Source organism: Triticum aestivum, chromosome 5D (genome assembly GCF_018294505.1).
Source record: "Triticum aestivum cultivar Chinese Spring chromosome 5D, IWGSC CS RefSeq v2.1, whole genome shotgun sequence".
Lineage (NCBI taxonomy): Eukaryota > Viridiplantae > Streptophyta > Magnoliopsida > Poales > Poaceae > Triticum > Triticum aestivum.
The window spans coordinates 485909261-485932658 of NC_057808.1; the positions used below are offsets into that span (position 1 = coordinate 485909261).

The following is a 23398-nucleotide window of genomic DNA, read 5'->3' on the forward strand; positions in this document are numbered from 1 at the left end:
ATTTTTTTTTAAACTGAGGACTTGTTGCAGGATTATATTTCTACAAAACAAAGCCACATTGTATCACAGTAGTTGTTTGCCATAAAGATTTACAACAACACCGTTGTTGAAATAGATGCTTGCACTTGCCTTTATGCGTTGGACGCGTGGCACGCAACAGAGACGGCGGACGCGTGGTGATTAATAGCTAGCTGAGGGCAATCGTTTCCCTATTTATAAGTTATGTTAGCTAAAAAATGTGTTATATTATGGGATAGATGGAGTATCAAACTTCTAAAAACCGTTGGGATATCATTACGGAAAAATTAACGCCCACACGTGTGGGCATTTGCACACCGCCCACACGCCTCCATGAACACTCATTTTGCCACGTATGAATAGATGACATCAGCAAAAATCTTTTTGGTTTTCGGTTTAAAAATGTTTTATCTCCTAATTTAAAAAGCGAATTAAAAATCCGTTTTCACCATTAAATCCGTCTCGACAAGATCTTCAAAACTAGACCCCATGTTGATATGTTTCGACGAAAAAAAAATTGTCCAAAAGTTGCCATGATGTTTACACTGTGGTTGACATAGTGCTTAAATTAAAGTTGCCATGTGGCAATTTTAGTTTGTAGATCATGGCAATTTTAGTTTTTGATGATGGCAATTCCAGTACTTTGAGCATGAAAATATTTTTTTGTATGAACCATGGCAATTTTAAGTGCACGTATCATGGCAATTTTAGTTTATGGTGCATGACAAGTCTAGTTTCTTAATTCCCCATTTTATAATATGTCAAAATTACTTTTAAATGTAGAAGAAAATAGCTGAAACATATCATGGCAATTTTAGTGTAAACATCATGGCAATTCATGTGCAATAGACATGGTAACTTTTAACAAAAAAAAATTATCGAAATATATTGATATGAGATCTAGTTTCGAAGATCTCGTCGCGAGGGATTTAATGGTAAAAACAGATCTTCAATCGGATTTTTCATTTAAGAGATAAAATATTTTAAAAACTGAAAATCAAAAAAGATTTCCACATGCATCCATGCGGTGACATGGCGTACTCTGTGTGTTATAGTGCGTGTGGGCAGGTTTAGCTCCCACCACACGTGTGGCGTTAGGGTTGTCCTATTATTATTGTTTTGAAAAAGTCTCCATGGAGCTCAAACGTCTTGGACTGAATAACTAACTGGCCGAAGTGCAGCGCCAAACCAAGTCCAGATATTTTGCCCTCGCAAAGAAAGAAAAAGTCCAGATATTTTTGGCATGGGAATCGCCCAGCCCGGTCCCTCCAGCCTCCACGTCCTCGCGAGACCAAAGAAGGGCTGCACGTGGTCTCCGTTTGCACCCATGTACGTACGCACGTCCAGCGGTCCGGGGATCAACTTGCATGGGAGGGATCCCTCGTCTTCTTCATTAAATACAGTACACGCTAGCCGGGACGAGAGCTAAGCACCTGCACCACGCTCCTCGTCTCTCCTCTCCTGCCCGCAGGAAGACCGTGCAACCGTATGTCTGCGGAGATGCGCACCACCGCGAGGCCACGCTGCGCTCTGTGCGGCGCGAGGGCGGACGTGCACTGCCAGGCCGACGCCGCGTTCCTCTGCGCGCCGTGCGACGCCGAGGTGCACGGCGCCAACCTCCTCGCGTCCCGCCACCGCCGCACGCGCATCCCGCCGCGCAACGACGCCCGCGTTTCGGCCAGGCGGATGGGCCTGGAGGACGCGGGGGCTGCGCGCCTGCGTCCCGCGGCAGCCAACGACGTTCGCGCGCGCTGCGGGTCGACGCTCCAGGTTTGGGCCCGGCGGATGGGCCTGGATGCGGGGGCTGCATGCGTGTGTGCCGCCGCAGCTGGCCGCACGGTCTGGGTCGACTTCGCCGCCGTGGCGCCACGCATACCGCTGCGCGTCGCCATGGCTGCCTCGCTGTGGAGGGAGGTGGCGGCTCACGCCGCCGGCCATGAGCCTGGCTACGCGCTCCAGCGCCTGGTAGCGCAGACGTGCCGGCGAGTTTGCTTGTGGAGGCGGCGGCGTTGATCGGGCGCACGCGCCAATTAACAAGGACGGACACACAGGCGGACTCCGTCGAGTGGTCGATGGTGAGCCCACACAACTCACAGCAGGAGCTTTGTTTATTCCTTTAGTAGTATGATGATGATGATGCAACCTCGTTGTTACTTAAATCCCTGCTATCTATCTTCTCCATCTATCTTTAACTATATTTATTATCCATTTGAAAATTTTATATCTACATCTATCTATATGTATGAATGGTGGAGTTACCTCAAAAGCTATGTATTCAGTGGCCTCAAGAGAATGGTCCTCTCGTGCTAAAATTCTCAAATTGGTTTTTCTAAACCACGACCCATTGTTTGTTTAAGCCAAGAGCACCCTTGTTTCTCAAGACGCAGTTATCGTTGTCGAGTCTCTGTAAACTGGATACCTCTTCTCATCTAAAACTATCTCACCATTGAAATATTTAGAAAAGATCGTTAAAACGAATTTTATCCTTCATACTGAGCTACTCTTCTTTTATCAAGCTGACAACATTGGTCATGGACCATAATTCATAAATTCGTCTTCAGGACCTTTGAAGTACTTAGAAAATGAGATTATTCTTGTACGAGGAATTGTGGTGAGAGTGGGCAGTTTTCAGCAAAAATGTGTGACACGCCAATTTTCTGTGGTTCACCCCCTGTAGTGCAGAGATCTCCTGTTCGACGCCTGTAGGCGCCGAATAGTGCAGGCGACGCTGTAGGGAGCGCACAAGGGCCGTCCCAATTCTGGTGCGAGTTTTTTCTTTCTTTTACTTTTGAAAAATGTTCGGGGTTTAAAAAAATATTCATGAATTTGAAAAAAATCTTGCTTTTTCAAAATTATACCAAAATTCAGAAAATATAAGAAAATGTTTCACATTTGAAAAATTGTGCCAATTTCAAAAATATTTCATGGACTTGAAAAAAAATCAGCATATACCAAAAATATGCTCATTGTATATTAAAAAAACTCACTACATTAGAAAATGTTCAGCGTGTATTAAAGAATATTCAACATATATTATTCGAAAAGGCTATCGCCCCGCTTTATAGATAAAGCATAAAAAAAGTACACGGCCGAGATATAAGGTAGCAAATCCCGAGATAACCAGAAAACACAAACACATACAACTATGTTGCCGCGAGATAACACACATAGATCGGAATACAACGCCACGACACGCCTAGGATACCTCAGCTCCACGACAATGCCCTCAGGAGGGGAAAAGATGCAAAGCGTCATCATTGCTAAGTCCAAGACGGACAAGGGTCTTCACTCAGAGCCCTCACAGAGAGAGGAGAACTAGAACGTTGCCATCAAGAGGATAGCAGCACCGACGAGCATCATCACGGTCGGTGCCAAAGCGTGGAGCTTTCTCTTGGCAACTCACCCATGTCACCGTCAGGCACCAAGGATAACCGTGATGAGTACAAGCGTCCAGATCCGGATCTGAGCATCGCCATTGCTAACAACAGACATCGAGCCCGAACAACCATCCGCTACACCCTCGCCACCGAAATGACCAAGAGACATAGCCACGAGGCGACATGGTGCCCACTAGAGAGTCAACCATGCAGACCGTCATAAGGTCCCCCTCCATGGCATCCATATCCCCAAATAGCGAGAATTAGGATTCTTGATCCCTCTCAATCTCTCCCACGACGTCGCCAACCTTCCACATCGCAACGCACGAACCACGCTAGGAAGAATGGAAGGCCCTCCTCCCACTCCTAGTTGGCACCAGCCACCGGGTCAACATCTCCATCGTAGGAGGAGTCCATGCATGCGTTGCCAGCCAGTCCCGGCGGACCCGGGGACACAAACCAGTGGTTGACGACCTCTGCTGCCAAGAAAACCCCTAGCCCTGTTGCCCTAGCATAAGTGAGCCCACATGCCGCCACATCCCTGGCCATCCGCACCGATCCGTCTATTGGTATAGCAGCGCCATGGGAGCTCGACTCGTATCGACACCATCAATGAGTTGCGGGTAAGGAGAGCACAACACGAGGGCTTACACCACCGTGGACAAGTCGCCCCCCATACATGCGCGTCGTCAGACGTCAACCGCTACCACGAACCAGATCTGAGTCACCCATCGAGCCAGTCCGTACCGGTGCCCGCACATCTACGCCACGGATCGCGCACCGCCGCTGAACCACAGTAGCCACGCCGCCCCTTCATCGTCCGGCAGACCCCAAGCAGCGCCAGCGCACCAGGTACAAAGTCGTGTTTGGGTAGGACACGTGTATCCTAGACCTGATATATATTGTGAAGGTAGACACATGATGTAAACGTATGCCAACATAATAGCACGCGTGCACAGAAGAAGTCGACAACATGAGACGGTGCCCGAATGGTCAGTGTGCCCAGAAAGGGGCGCCCGTAGTCATTCCCGGGAATGTAACCGTAAACCGAGTTCGGTGAACATCTTTAACAAATTCCAGTGTCATACTTGATGTAATTGTTTGGTCCTTCGTAAATCGACTAGACAAGTCTGATTATGCTAGCAAAGTGTGAGTAGGTCGGTGGCAGCGCTGCTCCGGGACATCAACTATATCGTCCGCGCGGGAGCGACAGGAGTTTTGGTGTTTTTTTTAGCACTAAGAGGCTGTTTGTTTAGCGATCTAGGCTCTATGCCCTGAGAAAAATTCATTCCTGGTTTGTGCCTGGAAAGTGAAAGATTTTTGTCTGGCCAGGCTGCCTGGGCTAGGTGATGTTTGGTTTGCTTCCTTGGCCTAGACGAGTATTAAATTTGTGTGAAAGCTTACTTCTCTCTTTATTTAGTGCGGACTGCTAGCTTTTGGTTGCCAGGCACCTCGATTTTCGTTGCCAGACGTCGGATCTGGTAGCCTGGCTCAGGCTAACCGTGTGCCTGGAAGGCTGGCCAGGCTAACCGCACCTATACTTGGTCCAGGACAGGCTACGTGGGGACTTAACAGGTGATCAACCAAACAGGATACAGGCAGCTTCTAGGCACACTTCAGGCCAGGCACTTTTACTCTAGGGTGAAAACCAAACACGCTCTAAAAGCTCAATTGAGCACATTGTGACACTGACATAAGAACTTACAGTGGGACCCACTTTAAGTGATGACGTGTCGGCCGGAACTCAAACTGTTTGATTCCGCCGTCAGGTTGGTGCAGGGCCCCCAATCAGCCTCCATATTCCCTATTTTCTCTCATGTATTCCATCGAGTACCTTGTGCGCGCACCGCTGGCGGCCGCTGCCGGTGCCTCAAGACTCGACGACCCACTCCGGGTTAGCCGTGGCAAGAAACCCACCTAGTCGGTGCCCCGCCGAGGAAGGCGGTGGAACGCGGCTCCGGCTAGCAGCAGCCGTGCGCCTGGACAGGGCGGTCATCCCTGCGCACACTGGCGGAGGACCGCAGTGGGCAAGGTCTGGCAGCCGCCATACCTTGTTTCGGTGCAAAATCACTTTTATCTTTCCCTAATAAGCGGCTATTGCTTCTGCGCGCCCGCTCACGGTCGTCAGTTCACCGTATAGTATTATTTTTGAGGTGGTACTAAAATTGTTTCAACACAAAAGAATTCGTCTGTTACAACGCGTCGCCGTCTGGGCCTCGCCAGCATCAATGCTAATGGGCCTTTAGAAACCTCCTCTCACCTTCTGTCCTTTTTCTCTTCTACCCAGGCAAGGAGCAACGACACGAGCGCTTCTCCCGAACAGAAAAAGAAAAAGGTCGAGAACAGGAGCTAGGGTTTGAACCGCCATCTCTCCGGCCTTCCCGCCGGCGGCACGCCGGCGCTCTGGTCACGCCTCTGCTCCTCTTCCGCCCTCTTCTCTCTTCCCCTTCTCCTCCACCCTATTTTTTTGACTGTTAGGCGCCAGGAAGGTAGCCAGCACTCCAGGACCTCGTCGTCGTCTCAGACTCGAACACGAAGCAGCAGGGCGAGGGCAGAAAATATCTCCGGTTCCTTGGAGATGTTGGTGATGTCCTGGGCGATCCGGGCATGCGCGGCCGAGTCTGGGGCGTCGACAACGAGCCTGGTGAGGGAGTCCTGGACTAAGGGGTCCTCGGGCGTCCGACCTGTTAGCCATGGGCCGGACTGATGGGTTGTGAAGATATGAAGACCAAAGACTCTCCCCCGTGTCCGGATGGGACTCTCCTTGGCGTGGAGGGCAAGCTTGGCAACCAAATATGTATATTCCCTTCTTTGTATCCGACCTTGTGTAACCCTAGATCCTCTTGGTGTCTATATAAACCGGAGGACTTAGTCCGGAGGAGGGGAATAATCATAACCATAGATATACATGCTAGACTTTAGGGTTTAGCCATTACGATCTCGTGGTAGATCAACTCTTGTAATACTCATATTCATCAAGATCAATCAAGCAGGAAGTAGGGTATTACCTCCATAGAGAGGGCCCGAACCTGGGTAAACATCGTGTCCCCTGTCTTCTGTTACCATCGACCTTAGACGCACAGTTCGGGACCCCCTACCCGAGATCCGCCGGTTTTGACACCGACATTGGTGCTTTCATTGAGAGTGCCACTGTGCCGTCCCTTAAAGGATTGATGGCCCCTTCAATCGTCAACAATGACGCTGTCCAAGGAGAAATCCTCCTCCCCGGATAGATCTTCATGTTCGGCGGCTTCGCGCTGCGGGCCAACTCGTTTGGCCATCTGGAGCAGATCGATAGCTACGCCCCTGGCCATCAGGTCAGATTTGGGAGCTTGAACTACGTCACGGACATCCGTGGAGATTTGATCTTCGCCGGATTCGAGACCGCGGCGACCGCTCCTGGTCACCTCGATGAACATGACCTAAATCTGTCATCGGACCGCGTTCAGGAGATAGCTCCTGTAACTACTCTGGCCTTAGATCCAGAGCATACTGCGCCATCCAAGGATTGGAGGCTCAACCCCATCGCGGAGGCCACAGATTCCCCGGCGTTGGAGCCGCACATGGACTTAACCTCACACAATATTTGTGTCACCGGAACTCCGGACTCATCTCTGGATATAAGTTCCGAACCATGTGAGTCCACGGACACAGAACCTGATCGCTTATCGATCTTCGAGTTTAGCGTCGCAGACATCTTCCAGCACTCGCCCTTGGGCAATGTGCTAAACTCACTAAAGAACCTGTCCTTGGCGGGGGACTCACAGCCTCACTATGTCCGGTTCGAACTAGGGCTGACGATGGAGAATCTTGCTTCCCACCCGCCACCCACTTCATAGCCACGGTCGAGGATTTAACCGACGCGCTGGATTACGGCTCCAAAGACATCGACGGTATGGACGACGATGCTGATGAGGAGCAGGACCAAAATCCGCCACTTACTGGACGATGGACGGCCACTTTCTCATATGACGTATACATGGTAGATACGCCCAAAACTAATAGCGGCGATGACAAGGAAAACCCAGCGAAGGAGGACCCTCCTAAGACACAACCAAAGCACCGGCATCAGCGGCGCCGCTCTAAATCGCGCCGCAATAGAGACAGCAACACCGGCACAGGAAATGACAACACTCCGGATGGTGCCAAAGACACAGAGGAACCCGATGAACAAACTGCCGAACGAGACAATCGGGAAGATGGGCAAGTCAGCCCTGATGAACAAGCCATGGAAGAAGACTCGGAGGACGGTAGTTACCATTAGCTCTCCGAGGAGGAGGCGAGCCTCGGCAACGAAGACTTCATCGTGCCTGAGGAACCTCTCGAGCAGGAGCGCTTTGAGCTTCAGCTAATAGCCACTGCGAGGAGCCCGAAAAAGAAGCAGCAGCAGCTTCAAGCTGATCAAGACCTGCTCAATGACAGATGGACCGATGTCTTGGCAGCCAAGGAATACGGCCTTAAACGCCCAGCCAAAAGTTACCCGAACCGCAAATTGCTACCTCAGTTCGATGATGGGGCGCCAGAGCCCCCACCAGCATCACGCAATGCGGTCGACCGACCACCACGCGGTCGGGATAAAACGGCAACCCGAGCCGAAAACCAGCCTGTCCCACCTTGCCGTAAAAGCAGGGATAAGACAGCTCGGGGCTATACATATGACCTTCGTCAAGACCTGGACATACAAGATCGATCTACGGATCGCGAGGACGTGCCTTGACACGCGAGGACGGCTATATATCCGGACGTGCTAAACATAGACACGCCAGGGCCGAAAACCGCAGACGGACTCCATCGGAGCTTCGTCGCGATGCGGCCCGATATAGAGGCGCCGCACACCCTCTTTGTTTCACTGACGAAGTAATGGATCACGAATTCCCCGAAGGGTTCAAACCCGTGAATATTGAATCATACGATGGGACCACTGACCCCGCGGTATGGATTGAGGACTTTATCCTCCATATCCACATGGCCCGCGGAGATGATCTCCACGCTATCAAATACCTCCCACTAAAGCTTAAAAGGCCAGCTCGGCACTGGTTAAACAGCCTGCCTGAAAATTCTATTGGCAGCTGGGAGGACTTGGAAGAGGCCTTCATCGACAACTTCCAAGGTACATATGTCCGGCCACCAGACGCCGATGACTTAAGCCACATAGTTCAACAACCCGGGGAGTCAGCCTGGAAGTTCTAGAATAGGTTCCTAACCAAAAAGAACCAGATCGTCGACTGTCCGGATGCCGAAGCCCTTGTGGCCTTTAAACATAGCATCCGCCATGAATGGCTCGCCCGCCACCTCGGCCAAGAAAAGCCGAAATCTATGGCAGCCCTCATGGCACTCATGACCCGCTTTTGTGCGGGTGAGGATAGCTGGCTGGCTCGTAGTAAAAATACGGCCAGCGACGCAGGCCCCTTCAAGGCCAAAAACAGCAACGACAAGCTCCGACGCAGCAGACACAAACGCCAAAGCAATGGCGACAACACCGATGACACTGCTATCAACGCCGGATTCAGCGGCTCCAAGTCCGGTCAGCGGAAAAAGCCGTATAAAAGAAACAATCAGGGACCATCCAGCTTGGACCGCATACTCGACCGTCCGTGCCAAATCCATGGCACCCCAGACAAACCAGCCAACCATACTAACAGAGATTGCTGGGTTTTTAAACAGGCCGGCAAGTTAAATGCCGAGAACAAAGAAAAAGGATCGCAAAGCGAGGACGATGAAGAGGAGCCTCAGAAATCGAACACAGGGGGACAAAAGAAGTTCCCCCCAGGTCAAATCGGTGAACATGATATATGCTACACACATCCCCAAGAGGGAGCGCAAGTGCGCACTCAGGGACGTCTATGCGATAGAGCATGTCGCCCCAAATTCCAATCCATGGTCATCGTGCCCGATCACTTTTGATTGTCGGGATCATCCGACCAGTATCCGGCATGGCGGATCAGCCACACTAGTCCTGGACCCAATCATTGATGGATTCCACCTAACGCGAGTCCTCATGGACGGTGGCAACAGCCTGAATCTGCTCTATCATGATACAGTGCGCAAAATGGGCATTAACCCATCACGAATCAAGCCCACAAGGACTACCTTTAAAGGAGTCATACCAGGCATAGAGGCCTTCTGTACTGGCTCAATCACACTAGAGGTCGTCTTCGGATCTCCGGACAACTTCCAAAGCGAGGAGTTGATCTTTGACATCGTCCCCTTTCGCACCGGCTATCACGCACTGCTTGGACGAACCGCATTTGCTCGATCCAATGTGGTACCTCACTACGCTTATCTCAAGCTCAAGATGCCCGGACCACGTGGCGTCATAACAGTCAATGGAAATACGGAACGCTCCCTCTGTACCGAGGAGCATACCGCGGCCTTAGCATCAGAAGCATAGCGCGGCCTTTTCCGGCAGAACCTTAATTCGGCGGCCGACCCCCGGACACCATTAAGAGAGTCCGGACTATTCTGCAGCAAGATAGCCCGGCTCGTCAAGAGCTTAACTAGCAATTTGGCCTCCGTCCCAATCCCGATCAAATGGCGGCATTCGTACCGCGCGTACATAACTACGCACTCAAAATCCCATGGGCATCGATGGAGGCATAGCTAGCTCGCGATCCACAGTGCAGCTCGACCGGCCCTGGATCCGCACACCTTCACTTTTTCTTTTTCATTTCGGGTTTTTCTCTTCTCAAGGCTTTTTCTAATAACCTGATCATCAGACCGATCACGGGACGGATACACCAAGGAGGCAAGGAGCTTTGACGTAACAAGGGAATCCCCAGGTGGTCTCTGCTAACGATTGCTATACCTGTTTTACATACCCGCACGCAGCTCGCTCTTTGTCATGGCATGTTAAATAGCCTTACTTATCGCATTACTTCCACAAGTACGCCTCGACGTATTAATCAAATTACAATGGAACATAATTGGCAACGTCAGCTTACTACTTGATTTTTTCCTTGCCTATTATATTTATTACTCATCGCACCCATACACTATGGTACGTATTACTTCACCAGGGGCTTCACCACGCCCCGCAATACGGCAGTAAAGTGTGAACACTTTACAGTACGGTTCGGCACCCCGAACTTATAGCTTTATATGCATCGGCTCCGAATCATGTCTTTGGTCAATAGTTGGGTTGCCCGGCTCCTGTGCTTACTACCTTACGTTTCGCTATATCGGCTAGGCTAGTAAAGGGAGATCTACTGCGATTGTGTCCCGGTTCTTCCGGACGAGCACCTCAGTAGAGAAAGCCGAAAACTGACTGTCAAGATGCGGCGAGAGCCGGTCAGCTGTTCGAGAGGTTTCAAATCCTTAGAGATTTTTTCCGCTTTATGCGAGGAATCGGTTTTTATCCGATCAGGTGTGTATAGCGCCCCTAGTTCGGCCTTCCGAATACCAGGGGCTTTGCCAAAATTCTCATTGTCAAAGCTAAGTGAGGGTGATAAAAGCCGTATAGTCTGATTGCCTTGTTCGTTGCACTAAACACCTCCTTTAAGGACCAGAATGTGGATTAAAGAGTGTTTAGATTTATCCCGAACACCCCCGTACTATCTACGTGGGGGCAGAAGCCGACGACTGGCCAACCCTCAGATTTCATAAACGACCGCACAGGAGGTAAAATTTTAAAAGTCACAACCATTATATTACATAACGACCTTGTTTCATATTACAGGACAGGATAACATGAATGTTTTCATGGGAATATGACATCCTTCGCACATTGCTCCGCCACAAGGCGGGATCCCTCCAGGACACTATCAAAATATAGCTCGGGTCGGCGGTGCTCCTTGCCCTCAGGCGGCCCCTCGGTCATCAGCTTCTTGACATCCATCTTCGCCCAGTGCATCTTGGCGCGGGCAAAGGCCATCCGTGCACCTTCAATACAGACCGATCGCTTCATGACTTCAAGCCGTGGGCAGGCACTCACAAGACGCTTCACAAGTTCGAAGTAGCTGCGGGGCATGGGCTCGGCAGGCCATAGCCGGACTATTAGGTCCTTCATGGCTAGCTCGGCCGCCTTGTGCAGCTCGACCAGCTGTTTCAGCTGGTCGCTGAAGGGCACCGGATGTTCTGGTCCAAGGTATTGAGACTAGAACAGCTTCTCCGTAGAACTCCCTTCTTCGGCTTGATAGAACTCGGCAGCATCTGATACGCTGCGCGGCAAATCCGTAAACGCCCCTGAAGAACTCAAAATTCGGGTAAGTAAAAGGAATGTTTCCTTCGCAGACTTGCTTTGCATAATGAAAGCCTTACCCGCCGCGATCTTCTTGGCCGCCTGGATTTCCTGGAGGGCGCTCTGGGCTTTGGCTCGGGCATCTTGTGTGCTCTGGCGGGCTTTCGCAAGCTCGGACCCTTGTGTCTTAGAATCACGCTCCAAGGACTCGTACTTCTTGACGGCATCCTGGAGCTCTTGCTAGACCTCGCTGACCCGGGCCTCGTGCTTCTCGTGTGCGGCGCGTTCCTTGGCCGCTCTGTTCTCGGCGTCGGCTAACGCCTTCTTGAGGGCCGCCACCTCGGTCGTGGCCCCTAATAAAGTTCATGACACTTTAGTCAACACAAACCATTCATCCTTCCTAAATATACATGCAGGTTACTGCATACCTTGGTTGTCCTCCAGCTGTTTCTTCACGAGGTCGAGCTCTTCCTCGGCCTGCTTCTGGTCTTGCTTCAGTCCGGAGACCTCCGCAGTATGAGCGGCAGCAGCCAGCAGCGACGCCTGCTTATTCACATAGACATCTTATGTTAGACTCCTGCGAAAATTATTGTGATCCTCTGTTCGCCTTTTTCTTTCCAAACACCGAACAGAGCATCAGGGGCTACTGTCTACACTATGATATTCTTTCTACAATTATGTTACTTACCTCAAAGCCTGTTAGAAGGCTAGCGCAGGCTTCGGCCAGTCCGCTTTTGGCGGACCGAACCTTCTCGATCACCGTACCCATAAGGATACGGTGTTCATCCACAATGGAAGCGCCTCGCAGCGTTTCCAGCAGATTATCCGATGCCTCTGATAGGCAGAGGTCACCGGCGGAACAGGCACACCTCCTCCTTTCGGGGAAGGATGCTCGCTTGACTCCGGAGCTGTGTAGGTCGCCGGAATGGTATCCGGCTAGGGGCTGAATTGAACTTGGCCCCCATCGCCAGTCCCATGGGGGCTTTTTCCCCCATGTGCCCGGCGGCCGAGGAGTCATCCTTTCGCGCCACCCCGACGGCCTCCGGAACCTCTCCCTGACCTGGGAAGGTCCTTTGGGACACCACCTCGTCATCACCCTTGGCTGGGGGAAAGTGAGCGAGCGGCGGTGACACGCTGGCCATCTCCTTTGAATCTAGCGAACCTCCTGTTGAGGATCGCGGGGAGCTGTCACAGGCCAGACTGCAATGGCATAATTCAAACATATTAATATTTCAAAGCGGAAAGGATAGACATTTGGACGTCGGCCCAAGGCTTGGCCCGGGGGGGGGGGGGGGGGGGTCGCTCCGAACTGCTATCGACATCCCACGCGGAGTTATCCGCGAGGGAGCCCTTCCCCCTCTTGGGCGCCTTCGCCTCCAGATCTGTGGAGGCCCCCCTTTTCTTCCTTCCTCCCTCAGGGGGGGAGTCGCTTTCCTCCTCCTCCTCCTCGTCGTCTTCAGCGGCTGAAGGGTGAGTCTCGTCTTCGGACGTCACGTCTGAAGCACCTTTTCGGCGAGGGCCACTCCTGGCCCCCTTGGCCGTTTTCTTGGCCTTCTTCTCCAGTACCTCATAAGGCGCCGGAAACAGCATCTTCATCAGAAGTGGGGTTTCTTGGTCTTCGGGTAGCAGAGCCGGACAGTTAATCCGCCCCGCTATCTCGATCTAGGCCTGAAAAAATTGATAGGAAGGCTTAGACTCCTTCCTCAAAATATTCCAGTAAAGGGTATACCTTGAAAACATGAAAGAGCTTACCGAATTAGCCTGGCGTTTTAAGCTAAGCCCGCGATCCTCGGTCGTGGGCGGTGGTGTCTCGCCGGCCTTGAAGAGCACTTTCCAGATATCTTCGTGCGTCGTGCCGAAGAGCCCTAGTAGCGTCTGGTGATTGGCCGGATCGAACTCCCACAAATAGCAAGGCCGGCGTTGGCACGGAAGGATCCGGCGAATGAGCATAAGCTGGATCACGTTGACAAGCTTGATTCTCTTGGTTATCATGTTCGGGACACACGTCTGGAGCCCAGTCAGCTCGTTCGAGGAACCCCAGGTTAGGCCCTTCTCTTGCCAGGAGGTAAGCCGCATCGGAACTCCGGATCGGAACTCGGGGGCTGCCGCCCAGTTGGTGTCGCGCGGCTCGGTGATGTAGAACCACCCCGATTGCCACCCCTTCACCATCTCCACAAAGGAGCCTTCGGGCCAGGTGACATTGGGCATCTTGCCCACCATGGCGCCTCCGCACTTTGCTTGTTGGCCGCTCACCACCTTCGGCTTCACATTGAAGGTCTTCAGCCATAGGCCGAAGTGAGGTGGGATGCAGAGAAAGGCCTCGCACATGACAATAAATGCCGAGATGTTGAGGATAAAGTTGGATGCTAGATCATGGAAGTCCATCCCGTAGTAAAACATCAGTCCGCGGACAAATGGGTGGAGAGGGAATCCCAGCCCGCGGACGAAATGTGTGAGAAACACAACCCTCTCATGGGGCTCTGGGGTAGGGACGATCTGTCCCTTGGCCGGGAGTCGATGAATGATCTCCTTGGCCAGGTATCCAGCCTCTCGGAGCTCCTTGATGTCCTTCTTCTTAACGGAGGAGGCCATCCACTTGCCTCCCGCTCCGGATCCGGACATGGTTGGAGTGCTTTCTCGGGCGGGGAAAGCTAGAGCTTGGGCGCTGGAGCTCGAGAATGGATGGGCAGAGGAAGGAGAAGGCCTGGGTGAAGGAGGACAAATCCTTATCCCCTTATAAAGGCCGTGAATATCAAGCGCCTCCCCACTCGCCTTAAAATTCGCCTATTCCGAACGGCTGTGTAAACGGCACGGTTGGGTTACCCACACCCGTATTGATGAGAATCCCGCAAGAAGGGGACACGATCTCTGCTTTGACAAGACGTGCCAATAGCAACCGCGTCTCGAAACGTGGAGCGACAGCGAAAATCGGTTCGAAATAATGACCGGGCAGACATAATGTCATGTTGCAAAAAGTTGTCAGCGGTTTGGACTTGTGGAATATTATACTCTCGGCAGTCAGGTCCGGATACAATCATTACGTCCGAAGACTATCTTGGAGTTCAGAAAGGGGAACCTGCCTTGCAATGCCGAAGACACATCTGCGCGTCGGACCCCTCGTCATTGAAGCCAGGTTCAGGGGCTACTGAGGAAGTCCTGGACTAAGAGGTCCTCGGGCGTCCGACCTATTAGCCATGGGCCGGACTGATGGGCTGTGAAGATATGAAGACCGAAGACTCTCCCCCGTGTCCGGATGGGTCTCTCCTTGGCGTGGAGGGCAAGCTTGGCAACCAAATATGTATATTCCCTTCTTTGTAACCGACCTTGTGTAACCCTAGATCCTCCCGGTGTCTATATAAACCGGAGGACTTAGTCCGGAGGAGGGGAATAATCATAACCATAGTCATACAGGCTAGACTTCTAGGGTTTAGCCATTAAGATCTCGTGGTAGATCAACTCTTGTAATACTCATATTCATCAAGATCAATCAAGCAGGAAGTAGGGTATTACCTCCATAGAGAGGGCCGGAACCTAGGTAAACATCGTGTCCCCTGTCTCCTGTTACCATCGACCTTAGACGCATAGTTCGGGACCCCCTACCTGAGATCCGCCGGTTTTGACACCGACACCTGGCTTCCGTGGATGCGATGGGGGCGGGAGGGGCGTGGGCCAAGGAGCCACCCGCGGCGGAGCGCTGTGCCAGGCGCGGTGGCAGGGACCCATGGAGGACGGGGCGTGCGTGCAATGTGTGTTTGTCGGCTGCCTCGGGGTGCGCAAGGCCATCTACGCCGGCCGCCTCTCGCGGCTCCACGGCGTGCCCCCACATCGCCACCGGAGCTCTCCTCCGAAGGCCCCCGAAAATATATAATAGAGCACCTGCACCCAGGCCCTCTCTATCTAGCCATCCATTTCCTGCATCGCGATTCGTGCAAATACATTTCTCTTTTTGTTTCTCTCACATAAAACATGTCTTGAAGTTCAAACCTTTGCAGCGTGGCAAAGCTTTCTAACTAGAATCTAGGATAAATCTTTCAGAATTTTTTGTCAAATATAAATATACAAAAAAATATTTTTAAAAATAAAAAATTAGTTGCACAGATCTTAAAGCAATACTCGACAGCCAGGATAGTAGGGACAGGGTGCAGGTGCTCTAAAAATCTACGTCCCGAAGGCCCCCCTCTCCAGGCAGGTATTCCAGTTCCTCGTGCTCAATCCCGGGACGTAATTCATAGTGGAAGAATTGGTAGCTAGAGATCCCCCTGATGTTGACGAAAGGGAGCCTAAGGATAATTTTATCTGCAAGTGTTCCCTGCATCAGCTACAAAATCGACAACAATCATGGTGCTCTTAGTGCAGAAAGAGGGCTTAAATTTGTATGAGAGTCGACCAATTCGACACATGGCCGCTCAATTCATGTATCATCATCGGCTCATCACAAACCAGCTTGCCACCATTAGTTCTAGGTGATGCAATCTGTAGGTACATGATGCATCATAATATCACATCTAGTTGCACGATGCTAGCAGTTTGTTTCGGTGCAAAACTTCCTGAGGGAGAGCATCCAATTGACAGCAACTAGGACGCACCACAGCTGCCCCATGCCATTAAGCACATGCTCAGCACTTCAGCAGTCAGCACACCGGCACCAGACTAATTAAGGATATATACTGACTAACTGTTTTCCATGCTGTTGGTTCATCGCAAACAAGCCAAATTAGTTAGTTTATTATAGAATAAGTTTTTGAATCAGAGCTACAATATTGCCTTTCTAGCTGCATGGTGGATATCAATTTTTGTTATCACTGATCATTCCAAACTGAAGCTTAGAGAGATCAAAATGTTACCTGATGAAGAGCCAGGAGTGAACTATTCAACTCGACCGACAGTGTTCCACAGTTCGCAGGAACTTCGTCGGCCGATTTTCCACTTGAGGTATGTAGACAAGGAGGATTGAAATCATGGTATTTGGTTCTCTGCAACCTACAGTAATATGTCTTTGGTCTTATTTTACTACTGCTGGTTGTGATTGTGGTTCATAATCTCTGATGTTGAAAGGGTGGATCAGGTCCTGTAGTAGCTATGCCTCCATCGAGTCGCTTATGAATCCTATATTTAGCTTTTCAAGATGATTAGATGTTCTATGTCAAGATAAATACATGGACAGTCCACTATTTGCAGTAAGCTATCTTTGATTTACGACCAAATTTACTTATGGTTATAGGATGGAACTTTATATTATTTTGCCATCTTCTTTCCTTTTTGAAAATAGCTACAGCAAGTAGCAGTCTAAGTTGATGCCAGCAAGTAAATAACGCAATTTTCTTAATAAATTTTGCCGCGCATATTGTAACTCTAAGCCGCCATTAAGGATCAAGGTAACTCTATGTAATTCCGGAGCAGAGGTTTATAAGAGTAATTTTCTCCTACATCTGGTTTAGTATCTGAAATAGATGTTTTGTGAATGATATCATATTGCTTTGTAGACTAGATGATCGATTTGCATAAACTTTGGCAATTCGTAGTTATTTACTATTCCAATTTGAAGCTAATATGGTATTTGGTTCATGCACATGGCTGAAGGTTTTACTTCAAGTCATGTTATGCTCGGGTTTTTGGAACGAAGACGCTAGAAGCGTCCGGCTTTAAATTAATAAAGCCACCGGGTCAACGTCACAAACGTTCATACACACGTTACAACAAAGTTCTAGTGCAAACCGGCGCAAAACCTAAACAAGTAGCTAGGGTTACATGAATCACTTGTCATCTTCTTGTGCACCCTAACCCTTCGACTACCACCATCTCCAAAATGAGAGAAGACCAATCTAAGGAGGCTGCCGCACAGCCAGCAGTGTGCTTCTGATCTTCTCCATGGTCTCCGACATCCGCTCAGCATCACGGTGCTACCCCAACGGTGTCCACATCTGTAGAAAGAGATGACATTTAAAGATCACATCAGCGTGGTGGTTAGGAAACTTCTTCTCGGTCGTCATTTTGTTCCTAACATACCACAAACCCCAAAGAAGCGCCCCTACGCAATGCCATAAAATTCGGCCACTAGATCCTTTCTGGGATTGAACAATCTAAAGTAAATCAGAGCCCGTCGTCGGGCTCCAATTTTGCTGGAATGCGTCCCTCGCCGCACTCCACGCGAATCGAGCTAACACGCATTGAAAAAATACATGATTCGCATCTTCATGGGTCCCACACACTATACACGTCCTATCGGAAGGGCCGTTCCTTTTGGCCACATTATCCGTCGTGGGCGGGCGATTTTTAAACATTTGCCAAAGGAAAAAATTTATCTTAAGAGGGATCCCTGCCCTCCACAGCCCTCTGGCAATATCCAGAGTGTTGCCTTCCACCAGTTTGGCGTATAAAGACTTCACCAAGAATTTCCTAAAGGCCGGCAAACCCCAGGACACCTCATCAGCTCCCAAGCTCAAAGGTGCCGCCCCAATTTTCGCCAACAGCTCGTTCCACCTACCTCTTTCAGGCTCTGTCAATGAACGCTTAAAGTGTATAGCTGGGGGCGACGAACTAAGGGCCTCTCCAACCAGCATGTTAGTGTCTGTCACGAGCTGGTAAATGGAGGGAAAAATCTGCTACAACGGCCGGGGGTCGATCCAGCTATCAAGCCAGAACCGCGCGGACCGTCCGTTATGGACATCAAACCTGGCCCCCACCGCAAAGGCTGGTCTAACCGCCTGGATCCCATCCCAGAACTGCGACCCTTTGTTCTTGGCGTTGAACACATTTCCATCCGGGAAATATTTCGCTTTAAGGATGTCGTCCCAGAGCCCCGACTCTTTTTGGGCCAGGCGCCACCACCATTTCGCAAGTAGCACCACATTCATCAATTTAGAGTTAAGGATCCCCAAACCACCGAACTTCTTCGGTCTACAGACTGCCGCCCACCTAACCAAATGGTACTTCTTTTTTGTTCCGCAGCCTTCCCAAAAGAACTTAGACCGGGGCGTATCCAGCTTCGCATGGACCCCATCCGCTAAGAGCAACATTCCCATCGTGAAGAGGGTCAGGGATGAGAGACTAGAGTTAGTGAGAATAAGTCTTGCCGCCGAAGACATGAACCTCCCTTTCCACGGGCTCACACGATTAGCCACCTTGCCGTATAACGGTTCCCATTCCGTAAGTGACAACTTCCGGTGCGAAATCGGTAAGCCAAGATAATTAATTGGAAAACTCCCTAGCTTACAATTAAGAAGACACGCCACGTGCCTACTCTCCTGTTGACTCATCCCGATAGAGATAACCTCACTCTTGAGGAAGTTAATCTTTAAGCCGGAGAGGAGTTCAAAGGCGATCAACAACAACTTGACCGAAGCGATGCTATGAAGGTCAGGCTCGAAAAGGAGCATCGTGTCGTCGGCATATTGTAAGTGTGTGACCCCCCCTGGGATAAGGTGGTCCACAACCCCTTCGATGTGACCAGCCGCCCTGGCTTTGTCAATCATCGCCGCAAAAACGTCCGCCACAAAGTTGAAAATAAGTGGCGAGCCAGGGTCCCCTTGTCTGAGGCCCCTTTTGTTCTGGAAAATTTTGCCCATTTCCTCGTTAATAGTGACCGCCGTATGCCCACAGGAGACAAGATGCATAATGCGGTGTACGAAACCAGCCTCAAAACCCTTTTTGAGGAAGGCTTCTCGAATAAACTCCCAGTTTACTCGATCGCACGCTTTTTCAAAGTCCAATTTCAGCAAGATCCCTTTCCTCTTGGTACGTTTAAGCTCGTGGACAATCTCACCTAGCGCAATGGGGCCTTCTAGGATGTTGCGGCCTTTCAGAAAAGCAATTTGGCTACGCAAGATCACACGTTGAGCTACCGGCGTGAGGCGCGTCGCGTAAGCCTTAGCACACAGCTTGAAAGGCACGTTGATCAAAGTGATAGGCCTAAAAAGTCTAATATTATTGGCTCCTTTTACTTTGGGAATGAGGCTAATGGCCCCATAATTGATGCGAGCCAAATCTACCGTACCTAGCGCAAACCCGTTGACTAATTCATAAAAGATGTGTTTAAAACACGACCAGAATCTTTTAAAGAAAGCAACCGGCTAGCCGTCCGGCCCAGGGGCCGTGTCGGTTTTCATGTCGGCCAACGCTTGGTCGATCTCTTCAGGGAGGAAGGCAAGGGCCAGCCCGTCGTTCTCCACTTGGGACACCCTCTCGGCCGGCCCCCAGAACCCTTCCTGGAGGCCCACCACCTTCTACTCGGCCGTACCCAATAAGCCGACAAAGAAATCATAAATATGTCTAGCGATTTCCTCCTGAGTCAGCAAGAGCCCGTTCTCCGAATTAAGGCGCAGGTTCAAACTTTTCCTTTTCCCGCCATTAGCGAAAGCGTGAAAATAGCTTGTGTTCGCGTCGCCTTTGGTCACCCACTTGACACCGCCCCGACGGCGCCAATATTCTTCTTCGGCACGCAGGATGGCTAGCACTTGGTTTTCTGAGGAGTAGCGGAGAGCCCACTCGCTTTCAGCCATCGGCCTCGAGTCAGCGATCGAGTCCAGAGCTGCAATCTCCTCTACCAGTCGAGCCCTTTCCTTCTTGGCCTCACTGCCATGGTTCGCCCCCCAACCCCAGAGGAAAGAACGCAGGACCGCGGCCGCCACCATCCAAAATTCACCCGGCCCCCGCTGGGGTCCGAGCTGTGCCGTGATAGACGCCCAGCGCTCCCGAACCAACGGCTCAAAACCCTCAACCTCGAACCAAGCAGTTTCAAAATAAAAACGCTTGTTTCTCCGCAGCGAATCTTCACCAGAAGAGAAAATGAGGGGAAGGTGGTCCGAGCCAATACGCGTCTCCGCCACCAGGGAGTAGAGAGGGAAGATCGCTTCCCACTCCGGGGTGAAGAACACCCGATCTAACACACTCCGAACTGGGCGTAGTTGTTTGTTAGACCAAGTGAACCTGGCACCCGAACGCGCTGCTTCTCGCAAGGCCCCAGCCGCGATTGCATCATTGAACATGTTCACCCTAGTCCAGTCCACATTATCATTACTCTTGTCCGCACCCGAGCGGATCAAGTTGAAATCCCCTCCCACGATAAGAGGAAGGAGGAGCGCTCGTTTAGTCCCTACAAAGCTGAGCAACTCAGCCAAGAAATCAGCTGAGGGGGATTGGTCAGCCGGGCCATAAACTAACATGACAACCCAAGACCACTGAGAAACCCGGTGTTTGATAGTCGCTGCGATAAAAAAGACACCCCGTTCCCAAGCCAAAACCTCACAAATGTCTCTGTTACAACCCAAGAAAAGACCCCCCGACAGGCCAGAAGACGGCACCCATTGCCAATCAAAACATTGGAAAGGATCGACCGAGGCAAGGTCCCTATAAGAAAAATCTGCTTTGATCGTTTCTTGCAGAGCTACAACGTCGATTTTCTCCTTAGCCATATATTCGCGCAACTGCGTATGACGCCCCGGGTGTCTGCTGCCGCGAATATTCCAAAACAGGTAATGCATTAGATAATGCGGTTCCTGAGGTGAACTCCCGTCGAGCTCACCGCCTTAGCCACGCGTTTCCTAGCCGGGGCACGGCTGGAAGAAGGAACGACAGAGGCATCCCTCTTCTATGTCTCCTTATCGGGCACGGGACAGGCAGCCTCCCCTGTTGTTGCCAGTCCCTCTACGGCATTAGCCGCGCATTTGGCTGCCGCCTCAGCCAGCGCGGCCTGAGCCTCTTCCCTCGCACGGACCAAAGAAACAACATCCACAGCACTAGCCAACACCTCAACACCACTATCATTCAAGATGGAAACCAAGTGGTCGTCGGAGAAAGCATTAAGGATGCAAAAGGATGGCAGAGTATTACCTGAGGTCTCGAGATTCTTGTCAGCAAGGCGAAGCTTGGCGCTCTCCAAGGACGACAGCTCGCCCAACTTGGCCTTGGCCCGCACACTCGGCGCCCGCGGCTCCACTGGGTCGCCCTGCATCTCTTGGCCTTGACCGCTGTCCCCGCTGCCACCAGCTCCGCACCCAGCTCTCCACCCACGTCCACAGAGGTCACCACCTTCGTAGCCGCCGCCACCTTGGTCGAAGGTTTCCGGCCTGCCGTCTTCTTCGGTTTCTTACCCGATCCACTTGAGCCACGACGCCCAGCAGCAGGAGTCGTACCAGCCCCTTCATTCAGAACACAACCAGAGTCCCCCCCCCCCGCGCGATCGGAGAAGGGATCACTTGGGCCCGCGGGGTCTCTAGTATCACAGTATCAGAGAGAAGAGAGGGCACCGGCATCTCCAGATTTGAGCCATACTCATCAAAAGCCCCAACCAAGGTACGGGCCAGCGGAGGGATGCTAACCGTAGTGTCTTGCGTCTCCACGATCTGATTCCCACCACTCAGAGCCCCCAATTTGTCCCAGGTTTCAGTGTCGACCGAGGTATCCTGAGTACTGTCTTCTGGCTCATCTTCCTGATCAACCATTTGCACATCGTGCTTTGGATCCGCTGCCTTGCACCCCCCAGCCCCGCCTTTGCTTGAACCAGGGCCAGTAGCCCCTTGCTTGTTGAGATCTCCCTGATCGCCCATATTCTCAGGCTTGTCACCCGCATTGGGAGGGCACGGATCAGCAGGACCCAACCTCAGAGCACCGCCATCGCCCCCACGTTTGGGCAGCCTCTCGACTTCCACCTTGACTTGATAACCCTCATGGTTAAACCACACTTCAACCACTCCATTGAGCTTGTCAGGGTTCTTACAAGCCAGCTTCATCCTCACCGGCCCCAACCGAATGAGGGAAAACTCATCCACCACAATAGGGCGGCCCGGCATCTTGAATCCTTCTGTGATCCTCTCCTCCCTGCGATGCTTCTTCGGGATCCCATGCAGCCGCACCCAAGTCTCGGGCATCACCATGGGCTGGATCACTTCATGTAGCATATCACGCACCCTAGCTGTGATATCATTGCAGGGCAGGAAGTGCTTGCCGCTCGATTTTGCCATATGCAGCAGATCTGCCGAAGGGAACACCACATGGAAGTCGTTGTCTCCCACCTGCGTCACTTGCCAATCCCAGTCCCCGGCCACGATGAGCGTGAGCTCCTGCTGCAGGATGCGAAGGGAGAGCTTGCCAGGCTCCGCCGATAGGATGGCAGAGTTTGCAATCCGCTCATCCACTGGCAGCTCCACCTCCGCATCGTCGTCAAACTGGAGACAGAAGAAACCCTCCCCGTGATAGCGCTCCCCAAGATCTGGAGATTGAGGGCGCGACCACGGGTAGGACAGGTCGCCGAGGCATGGCCCTCCTCTTTGCAGAGCACGCAGAGCGGCTTGAAGGAGCACTCCGACTGGAAATGGCCCCAGCGGCCGCACTTGAAACACTCCACATCGGCTTCGGGCGTGTCTTCCACAGGGATTGGATCCCCCGCCGTACCCTTGGAAGAGGAAGGCAGCGCCTTCGCCACCGTCGACGAGCTCGTCCGGGGCTTCTTGGTGAGGGGATCCCTATGCCCTCCGCCAGTGTTGGGCAGCGCCATGGGCTTGCGCTCCAGCTCACAGCGGCGCTGCAGCTCCTTCTTCTCTTGCATCTGGATCCACCAGGGGGAGGAGGACCCCATTCCCCCTCGCACCCCACCTGCGCCGAAGCAGAGCCGCGCGGCGCACGCTCGTCGTGGATCCCCTGCCGCTCCCGCGCAGATCCCTTGGCCTTGTCGCGCAAGTCCCTTTCCCGCCTTCTCTCCGCATCCAACTCCGACGACTCCATGGGCCTCTTGTCCGCCCTCCGATCCCCCATCACCGCCGCCGCAAACAAGATCGAAAGAGGTGGAGGAGGGAGACAGATCTGGAGAGAGCGAGCGAGATGCCCGAACCGC

At 51.8% G+C, this 23398-nt stretch overlaps 1 protein-coding gene across 1 annotated transcript; it reads left to right on the top strand.

The window, feature by feature from the left end:
* Positions 1-1462: 1462 nt before the first annotated feature.
* Positions 1463-2121, top strand: LOC123125639 (uncharacterized). Its single transcript, XM_044546107.1, has one exon. It carries the CDS (start codon positions 1507-1509, stop codon positions 2029-2031), a length of 525 nt encoding a protein of 174 aa, XP_044402042.1. The 5' UTR covers positions 1463-1506; the 3' UTR covers positions 2032-2121.
* Positions 2122-23398: the final 21277 nt, after the last annotated feature.